Below are 16,014 nucleotides of genomic sequence, written 5' to 3'. Positions count from 1 at the left end.
AAAAATGAATAAATAAATAAATTGGCTAGGTCAGTGACTGGACTTCCTTTACCACCATGAGGCAGGTGAACAGCTTCCCCCACTATGCACTCCCACCATGATGTACTGCCTTACCACAGGCCCAAAAGCAATAGGCCAACCAACCATGGACTGAATGTGCAAAATTGTGAGCCAAAACAAATATTTTCTTCTTTAAGTTGATTTTCTCATGTATTTTGTCACAATGATGGAAAGATGACTAACACAGGTACCAATTTAAAACCGAGTCAGGATAAAGGTGAAGATATTGTCCCATGCCACAAAGCATATTCAAGGAAACTCCTCTTTCTTTACTCTATATATACAGTATCATTCAGTAACAAAATGTTTTTCAATGAATGCATCATGTAACAGAGGAGATATATTGTAAACATGAATTAACTACAGGAAGTATTGAAAATTGGGCAATGATGTCTTTTTTCCTTGTTAAAAACATTTTTAACTGAATGTATTATCTCTCCCAAGAGAATGTATTTCATATAAGTTCATGTTGTGTGTTGGTGGAGAGGTATGGGCAGAGGAATGCTCGTGCACAGCTGAAGGGAGCATGGACCACTTTGCCATTCTGGAGACAATTTGAGCCTGGCTTGTGCTGTGGTTTTGCTCTCTCCCTCTAGCCAGTGCTCAAGGGTACCAAGAGAAGAAAAGAAGGGTTCTGATTGGTCACATAAGTGCACTCTTATCAGATGGACAGAGTTCTCACATCAGTCCTCATCTCGAGAAAATGGACCAGCCTGTTGATATCTTTCGGCTCGGGCATGGTCCAGGCAGGCTCCAGGATAAAGGTTTGGGGATCTTAAAACAAAGCCTATTTTTTTTTTTAAATTAAAAAAACAGCTTGAGGAGGCTTTCCTCAGAAAAGGGCACAGTTGGGGGCCTTCCTGTCATCAACTCTTAGACTTCAGTATGGAACATGCTCTATGCTACTGAATGAACAATGTGCTGCAAAAGACATCAAAGAGGAGATTAAAAAATTCTTAGAGGCAAATGAGAACATTGATACAACATATCAAAATCTCTGGGACACTATGAAGATAGTACAAAGAGGAAAGTTCATTGCATGGAGAAGAAAAAGTCAACAAATAAATGACCTAACATTACATCTCAAAGCCCTCCAAAAGGAAGGACAAATAACACTGAAAGCAACAGAAGACAGGAAATAATTAAAATCAGAGCTGAAATCAAATAAATTGAAAAAAAATGACAAAACAAAAAGTTTGTTCTTTGAAAAAATAAATAAAATTGATAAACCTTCAGCCATGCTAATGAAGAGAAGGAGAGAGAAAACTCAAATTACTGACATCTGTGATAAAAAAGGAAATATCATGACAGATACTACAGAAATACACAAGATAATTAGAGATTATTTTGAAAACTTGTACTCCAATAAAATAGAAAATTCCGAAGGCATTGACAAATTTCTAGAGTCACACGATTTGCCCAAAATGAACCTGGATGATATTCACAATTTAAATAGATCAATTTCAAGCAATGAAGTAGAAGACACAATCAGAAACCTACCAACCAAAAAAAGCTCAGGACAGTATGGATACACAGCTGAGTTCTATAAGAACTTTAAAGAAGAACTAATACCAGTATTCCTCAAATGATTTCATGAAATAGAAAAAAAGGGAACCCTTCCAAACTCATTCTATGAAGCCAATATCATAGACAGGCAAAGACACATGAAAGAAAGAAAACTTCAGACCAATATCTCTAATAAACATAGTTGCAAAAATGTTCAATAAAATTCTGGCAAAGCGAACACAAAAACATATCAAAAAGATAGTGCTCCACAATCAAGTGGGGTTCGTCCCAGGGATGCAAGTTTGTTTCAACATACAGAAATCAATAAATGTAATTTATCACATCAATAGACTTAAAGATAAGAATCATATGATCCTCTCAATAGATGCAGAAAAAGAATTTGACAAAATATATCACCCCTTCATGTTCAAAACACTAGAAAAACTAGGGATAGCAGGTACTTACCTCAATATTGTAAAAGTTATCTATGCTAAGCGCCAGGCCAACATCATTCTAAATGGAGAAAAAATTGAAGGCATTCCCTCTAAAAACTGGAACAAGACAGAGATGCCCTCTTTTACCACTTCTCTTCAAAATAGTTCTTGAAATACTGTTCAGAGCAATTAGACAGATGAAAGAAATTAAAGGGATACAGATAGGAAAAGAAGAACTCAAATTAGCACTATTTGCCAAGGATGATTCTATATATAGAAGACCCAAAAAATTCCACCAGAAAACTTCTAGAACTTGTGAATGAATTTGGCAAGGTAGCAGGATATAAAATCAACACCCATAAATAAAATGCATTTCTGTATATCAGTGATAAATCCTCTGAAAGAGAAATGAGGAAAACGATCCAATTTACAATAGCCTCAAAAACAAACAAACAAACACCTGGGAATCAATTTAACCAAAGAAGTGAAAGACCTGTACAGTGAAAACTACAGAACACTAAAGAAAGAAATTAAAGAAGACCTTAGAAGATGGAAAGATCTACCTTGTTCTTGGATAGGCAGAATTAATATTGTCAAAATGACCATATTACCAAAAGCACTATATAGATTTAATGCAATTCCAATCAGTCATAAAAAGCAGTTATGAAATTCATCTGGAAAAATAAGAGACCCAGAATAGCTAAAGCAGTCTTTAGCAAGAAGAGTGAAGCAGGTGACATCACTATACCAGACCTTAAACTATACTACAGAGCTATAGTAACAAAAATGGCACGGTATTGGCACCAAAATAGACTTGCAGACCAATGGTACACAATAGAGGACACAGAGACAAACCCAAAAAAATACTTATATAGACAAAGGTGCCAAAAACATATATTGTAGAAAAGATAGCCTCTTCAACAAATGGTGCTGGGAAAACTGGAAATCCATATGCAACAAAATGAAATTAAACCCCATATCCCTCCCCATTTACAACTCAACTCAAAGTGGATCAAGGACCTAGGAATTAAACCAGAGACCCTGCACCTAGTAGAATAAAAAGTAGGCCCAAATCTTCATCATGTTGGATTAGGCCCCAAATTCCTTAAAGAGACTCCTAAAGCGAAAGAATTTTAAAATCAAGAATCAATAAATGGGATGGATTCAAACTCAAAAGCTTATTCTCAGCAAAAGAAATAATCAATAAAGTGAATAAAAAGCCTACAGTGAATAGAGAGCAAATTTTTACCACATGTACATCAGATAGAGCACTAATCTCTAGGATATATAAAGAACTCAAAAATCTTAACACCAAAAAAAAAAAAAACAATCAAATCACCCAGTCAATAAATGGGCCAAGGAACTGAACAGACACTTCTCAGAAGATGACACACAATCAATCAACAAATATATGAAAAAAATGTTTAATATCTCTAGCAATTTGAGAAATGCAAATCAAAACTACTCTAAGATTTCATCTCACTCCAGTCAGAATGGCAGCTATTAAGAAAATAAACAACAATAAGTGTTGGCGAGGATGTGGGGAAAAGGGCACACTCTTACATTGCTGTTGGGACTGCAAATTGGTGCAACCAATCTGGAAAGCAGTATGGAGATTCCTTGGAAAACTGCGAATGGAACCACCATTTGACCCCAGTGTCCCACTCCTCAGTTTATACCCAAAGGACTTAAAAACAGTATACTATAGTAATGCAGCCACATCAATGTTTATAGCAGCAGAATTCACAATAGCTAAATTGTAGAACCAACCTAGATGCCCTTCAGTAGATGAATGGATAAAGAAAATGGGGGATATATACACAATGGAACTCAGCAATAAAAGAGAGTAAAATCATGGCATTTGCAGGTAAATAGATGGAGCTAGAGAATATAATGCTAAGTGAAGTTAGCCAATCCCAAAAAACCAAATGCCGAATGTCTTCTCTGATATAAGGATGCAGATTCATAATGGGGATGGGGGAAAGCATGGGTGGAATAGAGAAACTTTGGGTAGGACAAAGAGAGGGAGGGGAAGCAGGGGCATGGGGGTAGGAAAGAGGGCAGAATGAGACAGCCATCATCATCCTAAGTACATGCATGAAACACGAATGGTGTGAAGCTACTTTGTGTTCAACCAGAGACATGAAAATTTGTGCTCTATTTGTGTAATATGAATTGAATTGCATTCTGCTGTCATATGTAACTAATTAGAATAATTAAAATTTTTAAATTATAAAAAAAAACTGTATAACCAAACATAGGCAGGTTGAGAAGTGAACTCTGGTACAAAGACGAGGGGCTTTGAAGTCAATGCATCTTTAGGGAAAATCTAGACGCTTCTGAAGGCATAATTTTGGCATATCGTCACCTCCCTCATAAGACCATTGTATAATAATGTGTTAAAGAGTTTATTATAGCTGGGTACAGTGACCCATGCCTGAGGGTAAGGCAGGAGGATCACAAGTTCAAGGCCAACCTCAGCAACTTATAAAGGCCCTAAGCAACTTATTGAGACCCTGTTTCAAAATAAAAAATAAAAATGGGAATGTGGCTCAGTGGTTAAGTACCCCTGGGTTCAATTCCCAGTACCAAAATAATAATAGTAATTAAATTAAAAACGAGTTTAGCACAGTGAGTGATCCAAAAATCATAAGTGTTTAACATTTTTTAATGCCTCTCATACCTGACACATATTGGGAAGTATTAAAGAAGATCTGTGCAGTCTTCCTCAAAGCATATAACTAATATAGCAAATAAAGGAACTGCAAGCATTTTAGCTATGATTTGCCCATATCTAGTTAAACTAGATTCTTTTTCTCTTTTTTCCCCATCTTTTCTTTTTTTGGAGGGGAGTTATTAATTTTTTTCTCTTTCCACATAAGCACATAGATTATTTTCCTCCAGAATTTCATCCTTAAAAACGAATAGCTCTCCAATGTATTTGAATATTTATTTTCCTTCTTTTCCCAAAGGGAAGAGCAGGAAGTGAGAGTCACTGAACCAAATCGAGAGAAATCTGACAGCCGATTAATTTCTACAGCACTAGTACAGAACACAGGACTGGCTTTGAGGTCACAGAAATGACCTTTGTGAACTTCCAGTGACCACACCTATCTTAGGTGCAAAGTTGCATTCACACCTCAGCTGCATCCCGCCATACATTATATTGGCTTGACAGGGTTGAATGCAACCCTGCCTGATAGTTTTGCAAAAACCTGACCCCATGTAGATTTTTTAAAGGAATTCCCCTCCCCATTAAAATATTGTTTTCACTTGTGTTGAATCCATATGGCCATTTCCAAGATCCTTTTGAAGTACATCTGAAAAACAAGCATTCTCTAAAACTAATTCATAGCCATTCCTCTTGGCTGCTAAAGTGATGTTCCCAAGCCAAAGTAGCAATGACGTTGAGTACAATTTTTACTCCACTGCTCCTTTTCCTGTTTTCACAATAATAGGAGCTATAGTCTGGAAGAAATAAGGGCCTTTGGCTGTACATAGCCTACCACCTGTGAGCATGGGGCAGAAAAGCCGGAACCCCACTGTGCAGGGCCTGTAATATCAAGTCATTTACCAAGTACAAAAGCCAGCAGGAAAATATTCCATGTAGTATATTACAGAACTCTTTTATCCATTCTATTGTACTGGGCATGAATTGCACTTATTAATTAAGGCACATATACCTTGAAAGTGAATGAATGGAACAACACTCAGAGGAAGGATTAGTATGTTGCTGAGGGGAAGAATGTGTCCTACATTTTTCAGAGGAAGTAGAAATATTAGGTCAGCATCTTAAAGTCTCAATCCATTCAATCTTTCAAAATTGCAAATTAATTCTTATTTTGCTTGGTTGTTTGCCATTGAAATTTAACTCCTTATTTGGTTTTTACGAATTAAAAAATAGAGCCAGGCGCAGTGGTGCACGCCTGTAATCCCAGCAGCTTGGGAGGCTGAGACAGGAGAATCGCAAGTTCAAAGCCAGCTTCAGCAACTGTGAGGCGCTGAGCAACTCAGTGAGACCCTGTCTCTAAATAAAATACAAAATAGGGCTGGGGATGTGGCTCAGTGGTCGAGTACTCTGAGTTTAATCCCTGGTACCAAAAAAAAAAAAAAAAAAAAAAAAAAAAAAAAAAAGACGAGGGGACGGAGGGAGAGAGAGATATCAGGAATTTGGTAGAAACCTTGTTGTTTAAAAACTATTTAAAAGAAGAAGAAGAAAATGTAGAATGACCAAATAAAATGCTTTAGTGCAATTTTTCTTCTCTCTCTCATCATGTCAATTGATAATATGCTGATGCCAGTACAAGATTTGAGGAAGGCACATCTCACACAATGGCATAAAAACCCAATTCACACTTAGAAACCACAAAAGGATCTTATGATGAAATATTTTATTCAAGGATATATAGTAATAGTAGAAATAAATGGATACATTTAACTATCTTCATTACAACATGAAATGAAATTTCATAAGATTATGAAAGTGATTTTTATTATTTTGGTAATACTGTCCCATTATAGATAATCCCAGATACATTTTTTTTAAATTTGGTATATCAAACTGTAAAAGCTATATATTAATGTTGTGCCTCCAGAATCTATTTTGGTTACACCTATGTACCATAGCTGCTATATGTATACACTAAAAGATTACATGAAAAAGTATAAAAATATGAAAAGGTTAAATAAGGAGTTATTCTTGAGTTATAATCACATCTACTAAAGTATACTTTTCTATCACACAGTTGTGTCACAGCTAAAAACATACAAATTAATATATATTGCTATGCAACTATTTGATCTAATATAGATCTACTATGAAAATATTAAGGGTGTGGTAACATTTCACAGGTAAAGGCTAAGTTCTGGGACATGAAAGCTTTTAGATAATACACAAAACAAACCTGAGACATCTTTTTATTTTGAAAAAAAACATTTCTTACACAGTCAAAGCTTTAACATATAAGTGAGGCATTTAATAAACAATATACTTTAACTACTATGATAACCTGAAGTAGATGTTCTGACTTTAATGGTGATCAGCAAATAACTAACTCTGGCAGAAATAAAATGAGGTTTTCTGATTAAGCCAGTAATCTGATTACCATAGTCACCAAATTTGGTTATTTTTATTCATTTTTGGTTTTATTTTCCTTCCTTTAACTAGGTTATAAACATACTAAATAAGACAGGTAACCTCCAAGCACCTAGGTTTTCTCATATAAGCCCAGCTTTCCCTTTGCCTCAAGCATCTAGGAACAACTGAGCTCAATATAAAAAAAAAAAACAGGTGATCACACTCTGGACCTGGTTGGTAATGAGGCATCCAGATCAGTGCCTTAATATTTTTGCTATTACACATCTCTCAGAATAAATTGGCTACAGGAGGCCAGAGTTATTGTCTGCTGGGGCATAACTTTTTGAAATAGTGTCTAAAAACTGAAGTGTGTTGGGTAAGCCTAATTTGTTTAATTGGCTTTTTAATGCCTTAAAAATACTGGCACAACTTTTCATTTTCAAAAGATATAATTATGAAATTTTAAAATAAAAAATTGTATTAATATGATATTCCAAACTACAAAATAGATCTGCTATGTTACAGATTTTTTAAAAAATCTATAGATTTAATGCTGGCACACTAAACATCTTTTTTTCCTAAATGTTCGTGCTTCAAATTTTGTGCTTCAGTTAAATTAATCTGGAATGGTGGGAAGATGCTTAGCCATCTTTCTGTTTCTCTTCTGACCACCCACATATTAAACCATTGTACACTCCTTCCTTTGAATTTTGATTTTAAAATTAAAAAAAAAAGCTTAATAAAAGAGAGCAAACAGTAAGCTCTCAGGATTCTGTAGAATTTGTTTTGGAAGTTCCACTGCAATGAAAATAAAAACGTGAAGCCTTCTTTGTATATTTTTGTATTCTTTCCATCTCTTTTTAAAAAATGTTTTCAGGTTATTTCATAATCCATACATCTTGTTCAAGTTTCTTTTTTTTTTCAGCTCCCAAAGCAATTTATCCCAATAACACAACCGATGTGATCAGCTCCTGTGTCTTAGAGTGCCCCTCTCAAAACAGCCTCCAAAGAGGCTGATCCTGATTCTGACATTTAAAAAAACAAACATCAATGCTAAACTGCTTAATCACTTAAAAGAGAAACTAATCAGTTATAATGGGAATTCCCCCCTTGTTACCTATGAAAGAGAACATCCAGATAATTCATGGTATTTTCATTCTCCTCCCAGCAAACGTTAGATTGTCTCGCTTTCCAAATGATTGTCAGATTCCTAATAGTTTCAAGTGGAAATCAGTAATCAGAAAGGACTTTAAATTAACTTAAAATTTAACATGCTAAGAGTTTGAAATTTCAACGTATTAACTGCATCAATTTCAAAAGGAGAAACTATATTGTGAATACAATTTTAATAAAACATTATAAAATAAGAATACATCTTCCTAACCTAATTCTGGGATCTGTTCATCGTCCAAAACTTGGATGAGAAAAGAAATCTTGCTTTGACTTGGTTTTTCATGTAAAAAAAAAAAAGGTGGTTGATTTAATCAGGCTTATTTAAGGTATTGGAACCATACCTTGTTGAACTGATTGTACTTTTTGATTTTCAATATAATATGAGACATACTATTCCACCTTTTCATGATCAAAATAATTAATATTAACATACTGTTTATGAACGATTATGTAATGTGTATATATCTGTGCATAGATATATATATATACATATATGTTAAATACTATTTGGTGACATGGGTGTTTTTTTTTTTAGCTTATAAGACTTGCTGACATCAGTACATTACAATCATATAACTGAAAGTTTAGCTGAAATGGCAAATATATTTTTTTTTCTCAAAATTGAAACACTGTACCTTAGCAACCAAGAGAGAGGTACAAGTTCAGCTTGGAATTTTGTAGTTAAATAATTTACACTTTAAATTTCATGATAAATCCCTGAATCGAGCTCCAATCATTAATTCAATTATTAATTTCTTTTTAAGCAACTGACTTTATGATTCATCCTGAAGTAGGGAAGCATATCAATAAGCAAAAAGTTAAATCTACCCAGAGGTACTGCAGTCTGTCTAAGCCGTTTTGCTAAAAAGGTAAGAAGGGAATTTCTGGTCTTTACATTTTCCCTTATCACCCTCAATCACATACCTTACACTGAAATCACTTGCCTTTGCATCTTCAGTATATCCTGAAATTTTGCTTAGTACAATTTTCTATGAAAATGATTTCTGCACATAGAGTCTCAACCTCGGATCCTCTAAAAAGGTATAATTACTGAAATACTTCATTAGATAATTATGTGCATATGTATATGTATCTGTTAACTCCAAAGAATACTCCCTTAAGAAATTATTATTACCATGATCCAATATAAATTCCTTGGGCCCTGTGACTCTGTGATTCAAAAACTTTCCCAGAGTTCCTGCACCTCACAAGGAGCTACTCAATGGGGAACAAGCCTCTCCTACAGGCTTCTTGATTTACATACATCTTAAAGGCTAATTGAGAAGTGGCATCAAAGAGGAATTAGTAGGGGGAAACAAAACAAACCACTAAATTTTCCTCCTCATCCCCGAGACTTCAATTTCGGCTTGCTTTCTGGCTTCTCATTGGCCAGCTTCCTCGGTTTGCAACTTTTGGACAGCACTATCAAGGAGCTCCATGGACTCTCTGAGAGCGACGTGAATTTTAAAGAACTTGGGTTTAATGGTCAGGCCATAACTGAAGCTCATTTTCGAGGGCTCGTTTTGGTTGGCCTTGAAATTGCACTGGTGAGCCAGGATGGAGATGAAGAGAAACAGCAGCATCTTAGACAGCTCTTCGCCGATACACCGCCGCTTGCCCACGGAAAAAATCATGACGCTGCTGGCCAGCTCCTTGTTAATGAAGCCGTCTTTGTCCAGGAATCGGGCTGGATCAAAGTCCTCCGGGTTAGGCCACTTCACCGGGTCATGATTCACAGACCACTGGTTTACAAAAATCACCGTGTCCTTAGGGATGTAGTAACCCAAAACGAAGGTGTTGGCAGTGGTGGCGTGGGGGATGGTGACAGGCATAAAGCTGGAGAATCGCATGGTTTCGTAGAGAAAAGCCATAACATAGGGCAGGTTAGGCTGGTCACCCATACAGGGCAGGCGGTTCCTCCCCACTACCTGATCCAATTCGGCCTGCACTCGAGCCTGCACGTCAGGATACCTATTCGGGGTTTTAATGTAAAGGAGGAAAAAAAATTGAGTAAGCAAAATTAATTTTTCCTTCATTTAGAAGTACATTACAATTTCGTTTAATTCCACTGTCTTTAAACAGGCTTAGTTAATGACTGAATGGATACTTCTGGGGCAAAAAAAAAAAAAAAAAAAAAAAAAAAAATCTAAAACAGATTGCTAATTTTTCTATAAATTTCAAGATGGACTTTACCAATTATATTTTCCATAGTAAAACTTACATAACTAAAGCTCTCCCCCATTATAAGTCAAAAAATTCTTAAGTTTCCTTATTTTGAAAATGCACAATAACGGCCAACCTGACTTCTCCATTAAACACTAAAAGCACAGGGCCTAGGGCTCATAATACTTTGGAGGGGCCTAAAAAATGTTTCCCTGACTTTAAAAATCTTCAAACCTAAAAAAATAAACTTTTAGGTAGAAAAAAAAGTCTGAATATATAATTTTTAATGTGTCCAGTTTTATATATAGTTTTAAAGCATTTTATAGAATAAGGAGTCCACAAAGACAAAAGTTCCCAGGACTCACAAAAGTTATGATGCAGACCTAAAAGCAGATCCCTCTTCTTGCCCTCATTTCCCTGGATAATTCCTTGTTCTTAATTTATAAAATATTTTGGGTATCCTGGTAGAAAAAGTTGTGCATTTTCTAAACTTAGAAGCAAATTCCCAATGTTTGTAAGATTGTGGTACAAATAGTAATAATTATGCACTGCTATTAATACAAAGTGGTACAAATCTTTTAAAAGACAAAATCTTAATTCAAAACAAGCTTCACAAGGTAACCACCCCCCCTCATTTAAAACCCAATAATTTATACCTAATAATGTATTTTCATTAAATAATCTGACAGGTACAATAACATATAACCACAACAATAGCTAAAATTGAAAATGCAATCAAAGTCAGTGACTCATGCTAAAGCTCAAGAAATGTTCATACACACACATATACTATTATGGCAATTTATTATGTAGCTATAAAAATTACTAAAATTAACATTAAAAGATGTGAAATGCCCACTAAAACAAGTAGAAGTCAAAAAACACATACTCATTTTGTTGTGATCCTGAAAAAAAATTAAGCATGTATGGGATGAAATTATGGAAGATTTTAAAAAATCTCTTCAACATCTCGATGCAGAGGTCTGCCAACTTTTTTCGTAAAGGGCCAGATGAAAATGTTTTAGATGTTGTGAATCAAATCTCCCCAGTTGCAACTATTCAGTTTTGCCTGGATACAACTATTTCAAAAAAGTATGCAAAAACTTTAGTACTTTGCAAAAGTGACTGCTGAGCTTTATCCTGACTTTTGCTCTCATTCCTAGCGCGGCATTTATGAACCCAGTACGGCCGGTTGGTTTCTGGCCGCCTCTGGAAAGCTTCTGCATGGGTTGGCCCACGCAGGCTGACCTCCACAGTCTTCCTTTGTCTGGGAACAAAGCCCTGACCAGCAGCTCACTTTTAGTGCCAGGACTGGGCAGCCTCTGATCCGTACCGATTACGCGGCTGTGTTTATTTAACTTATTTGCTGTATTTCCCTTTCTTCTGGAGCCGTTCCAATATTGCTTCTATTGCACCAGGAAGAGACCTATCAGGGCTGATCTGTGGACATTTTAGACATCTCCTGTTTGAGGGATTTAACAAATTTGTCGCCACTCGCAAGCGCGGGAACGGAGGGAGGGGAAAGACAAGATCCGAGATACTGAGAGATTACTGCAGCTCTAAGTGGAGTGACCGCGTGCGAATCAAAGCCTACGCTACGCGTTTCTGGGCGTCGTTTTAGGGAGGCGATCTCGGTTTTGAGGAAAGCAGACCTGGAGCGAAACTTCAAACCCTATGAGATGCTTGTGACCTCAACATATTCTAGCCCACACCGTCTTCAGAGGAGGAAAGAAAAGCCCAACCCAGGCCTCCTGGAGGATTTACCTGGTGAAGAAGATAAGCGGCCACAGTAGCGCAGTGGAGAGGGTGTCCTGGCTGGCTCCAAAGATGTCGGTGACAGTGGCCGGCACGTTCTCCAAGTCCAGCCGCGCGAGCCCGTCTCCCGAGTCCTCAGATACCTTCTTTTCTGCGGAGAGGATGAAGGCATCCATCATGTCGCGGGGGGTGGACCCAGGACGAAGACGTTCGCGGTGCCTCCGGAACTTATCCAGGACAAAGTTGCTGAAGTTGCGGTTAAGCTGCTCGAACTCGCGGAAAGTGGTGCGCAGCGGGTTGGGAAAAAGCTGCAGCCAGGGCAGCACGTCCACTAAGCTGCCGGCACCCACTGTGCGCCCGAACTCCTCGTTGTGGCTAAGCAACTCGAGGAATTCGGCGTCGTCGTGATTGTAGCGACAGCCGAAGCACACGGCGCTCATGACGTTAGCCACCGCCACGATGATGGGCTGCGTGGGATCGAGGAAGTTGCCTCCAGCGCTGCCGCGCACCAGTAGTGCCACCAACTCGCGCGCCTCACCCAGCACGTGGCCCTCGAGGATATGTCTGCTGCGCGGCTGGCGCGTGGAAAAGGCGCGCATTATGCTACACGCCGAGCGCCGCTGCGCCTTCCACTGCTCCGTGTAATGGCCGAAAGCCAGGCTGCGGCCGCCCGACACTACGCGGAAGGAGGCAAAGGACGGCCGGTCAGCAAAGGTGGCACCCTGCTGCACCAGGGCCTGGTGGATGGCGCTTTCGCCATTCAGCACCACCACCGGACAGCTGCCCAGGCGGATCTGGAAGACGTCGCCATAGCGCTGCGCCAGGCGTGCGAAGGACAGGTGCGACGCCCGGCCCACTGCCGCAGCGTTTCCGATCAGTGGCCATGGGAATGGGCCCGGGGGCGAGGACCAGGGCTGCCGCCGCCGCTGCCTCAAAAGCCACTGACCCACGTGCACCGCGGCCAGCACGGAGAGGAGCAGCAGGAGCGTAGACTGCTGGACAGACAGCGCGCTCAGCTGCCATGGATCATCTGGGCTGAGGCCCGTGGCCATGCTGGGGACAGAAAGGCAAAGGCGTGACACTCAGTGTGAAGAGAAAGGAGAGGGCTCCCCACGCTCCTTTCCCAACTGTCCAACCTTTGGGTGAAGTGGAGGCCATCCATAGGTCTGGACGGGGTTGGCTCTCTGGAGAAGTGGCGGAAGACACCTCTTCCCACACCTACACCAAGCTCTTACAGGGAAGGAAAGGAGCGTGTTTCTCTCTCTGGGATCCAGCACTAGCCTCTGCACCCCCAATCACGTAACGGTTCCTATAATTTCGGGACAACACTACAGGCATCTCGGGATGACTCTTGGTTTCCTTTAAACTGCCTACCACCCCATCCCGGACCTGCAGGAACCCATGTGAGGAGGCCACTGGGAGGCGGCTCAGCGGACAGACTGACCTGCGGGGAGGTGCGGTTTCCAGCGGCGCGGGACGACCGGCTCCAAAAAGGGGCTGAGGGTAGGACGTCAACCCGAGAGTCGACAGGAACCTGGAAGTCCTTCCTGGACACCTCTTGCCCTCTCTGGGAGCTTTAGCACTCACTTTGGAGTCTCTTGGTGTCCACAGAACCAAGAGCCCTTGGACTGGGATGGGGACGGAAAAAGGTACCTCCTTTACGGAGCCCTGCTGCACCTTGGGCTCTGAGAAAGTCAGGATTTTCTCAGAGCGTTGGAATGGAGCAGGAGATTGATGAGTGGAGTCAGTTCCCAGCCCTCATGCCCCCCGGGCGGCTCTCACAGCTGGCGTCGCAGAGGTGTTTGCACACACTCCAAAGACTACACGCGCCATCTGATTCTCCGGGTTTTAAGGGCTGTAGAGCGAGGAGGAAGCGGGACCTGGAGGGGCGGGGCTTGTGGGGGCGGGGCTCGCGGTTAGGGTCTCCACTGCTGGGCTTGGAATCCGACTCCAGTCTGCGCGCCTGGGTGGTCCAGCAAGGCGTCTGCGCGGCGCGCTCCGACGGCGGTGCAGCTGTAGAGTAGCTAGAGGCTTTGGGAGCGACAGTGTGAACTTTTCATTTGTCTGCTAACGGCTCTTCATCACAGTTAACTCCCAGTCTAAGCCTCAAGGTTTCCTCCAGACCCTCACTGGGGACAGAATGCTCTTGGCACAAGCATTAGCCCAAGAACACCCTACACCCCGAAAGCTAGACCTCTTTTTCCTCTCGGTGACTTAGGATTGGTTCTCCGAGACACAATTGATCCCGATCCTTGAGCATCCCTAGCAGGGAAAGGAAACCTGTCTGGGAAAGAGGAAAGCTCGAGTTGTTGCGGTGGTTAGCCTTATTTTATTTAGTCTTCTTTTTTCGCAACCTAATTGACCTCTCAGTTGTGGTACTTTGACACACAACCTTCTCTTTTCGTCTTTTGCAAGATCAGAAACCCTCAGCGCTCCTTTCGCTCCTTTCCAGGACCTAGATCATCTTGGGCACACAAAAAGCCAGCGCTCAATCGGGGCGCGGATGGCTCTGACATTCTCTTTCAGAAAAGACTCCAGGTGGCGCCGCCCGCTGGAGCGCATGGGTTGGAGCTGGCAGCAACCAGGTCGTTGGTGCAGGGCAAGGAGCCAAGCTGCGGCGAATAAGGGGGCGGGGAGGAGAGGACCGGCTGGGCGCTCGGAAGATTCTTGGAGCTAGGGACCCGAACTGGGGAGACGAGTAGGAGGAGGAGGAGGAGGGGGCGACTTTGTTGGGTTGAAAAGTTTCTTCTGCTGTCGCCTCCCCCTTGCGTGCGGAGCTGTGCCTTGCGTGCGCAGCTTCTGGGAAGTCATATCCCTGGGCGCTCCTCGCGGCCGCCCCTCCCGCGCTTCTCACGGCACCTGACACGCCGAGGCGGCGGCCAAGGGCGGGGTGCCTGCCGCCACCACCCTCGGCGGCGCACGCACTACCGCGCCCGCGGTGACAGCCAGGACGCTTGGGCCACCACCCGCAGGCCGGGTTGCAGCGCGACCCAGGGGCACCCGCGGCTCAGTCCCTTTCCCCCGCGTGCGTATATTCTCAATGGGGATGCTTCTTTTCTAAAGGGAAACCAGAAGCAATTTAAACCCTGAGGCAACGGCCCCCTTTCCTTCACGCTATTGCTAGTGCCTAGTACCATGTTTTCAACCACATTGAAAGAACAAGGTCTCCCGAGTCTGAGGAATGGGCCAGCCCAGGGCAGGAGGTGAGATGTATCCAGTTAATAAGATGGGAATTGTTTTTCCTAGCCTAGGAGATCACCAAGGGTAAATACGAAAGTTGCACTTTTGCCACGCGACAACCGTAAGCTTTGAGCTCTTCCCGCGCTCCAAATCTTGTGCTATTATTGCCTCATTTACAGATAAGGAAACTGGGGTTCAGAGAGTTTATCTAAGTCACACAGCTGTCAAGATACTGAGACAGGATTTGAGCCTACAAAATCCCACTCCGGATTCCTCGTACAGATTTACACGGAAGAAAATCACAGATATGGCCTTTCTTGCCTGCATTAAAAAAAAAAAAATCATGTGGAAGAACTTAATTGTTCTGGTAACAGGATTTTGGGTGTCACAAAGAAGAAACAGAGTGCTCACTCTTTGCAATAAAAATTGGTTATGAGGGAGGCCTGAGACAATGCCTCACAGCAGTCCTCAGAATAACTGTTTGCATTGTTAAAAAAATAAAACCATAAAGGAGTGCCTGTAAAAGAGTCTAACTCCTGAAAGATTGAAACCAAAAATAAAATATCTGACCTACTTTAAAAAGGCATTTTTGTAAAAGTCTTCATTTGGTAAGTTTTGAAAGATCCTCTAGGAGTATTTCACACACAGTAATGGGGTACTCAGATC

The 16,014-nt window shown here is 41.0% G+C and overlaps 1 protein-coding gene across 1 annotated transcript; it reads right to left on the bottom strand.

Moving 5' to 3' along the window:
• Positions 1-6,428: 6,428 nt before the first annotated feature.
• CYP1B1 (cytochrome P450 family 1 subfamily B member 1) lies at positions 6,429-15,792 on the bottom strand. Its single transcript, XM_081264900.1, has 3 exons — positions 13,613-15,792; positions 12,178-13,221; positions 6,429-10,221 (listed from the first exon to the last, which is right to left on the bottom strand). The coding sequence occupies exons 2-3, from the start codon at positions 13,218-13,220 to the stop codon at positions 9,633-9,635; spliced, it is 1,632 nt and encodes a 543-aa protein (XP_081121026.1). The 5' UTR covers position 13,221; positions 13,613-15,792; the 3' UTR covers positions 6,429-9,632.
• Between the last annotated feature and the right edge of the window lie 222 nt (positions 15,793-16,014).

Source organism: Spermophilus citellus (genome assembly GCF_964194105.1).
Source record: "Spermophilus citellus genome assembly, chromosome: 13".
Lineage (NCBI taxonomy): Eukaryota > Metazoa > Chordata > Mammalia > Rodentia > Sciuridae > Spermophilus > Spermophilus citellus.
This window is presented reverse-complemented; position numbering and strand designations above follow the sequence as displayed.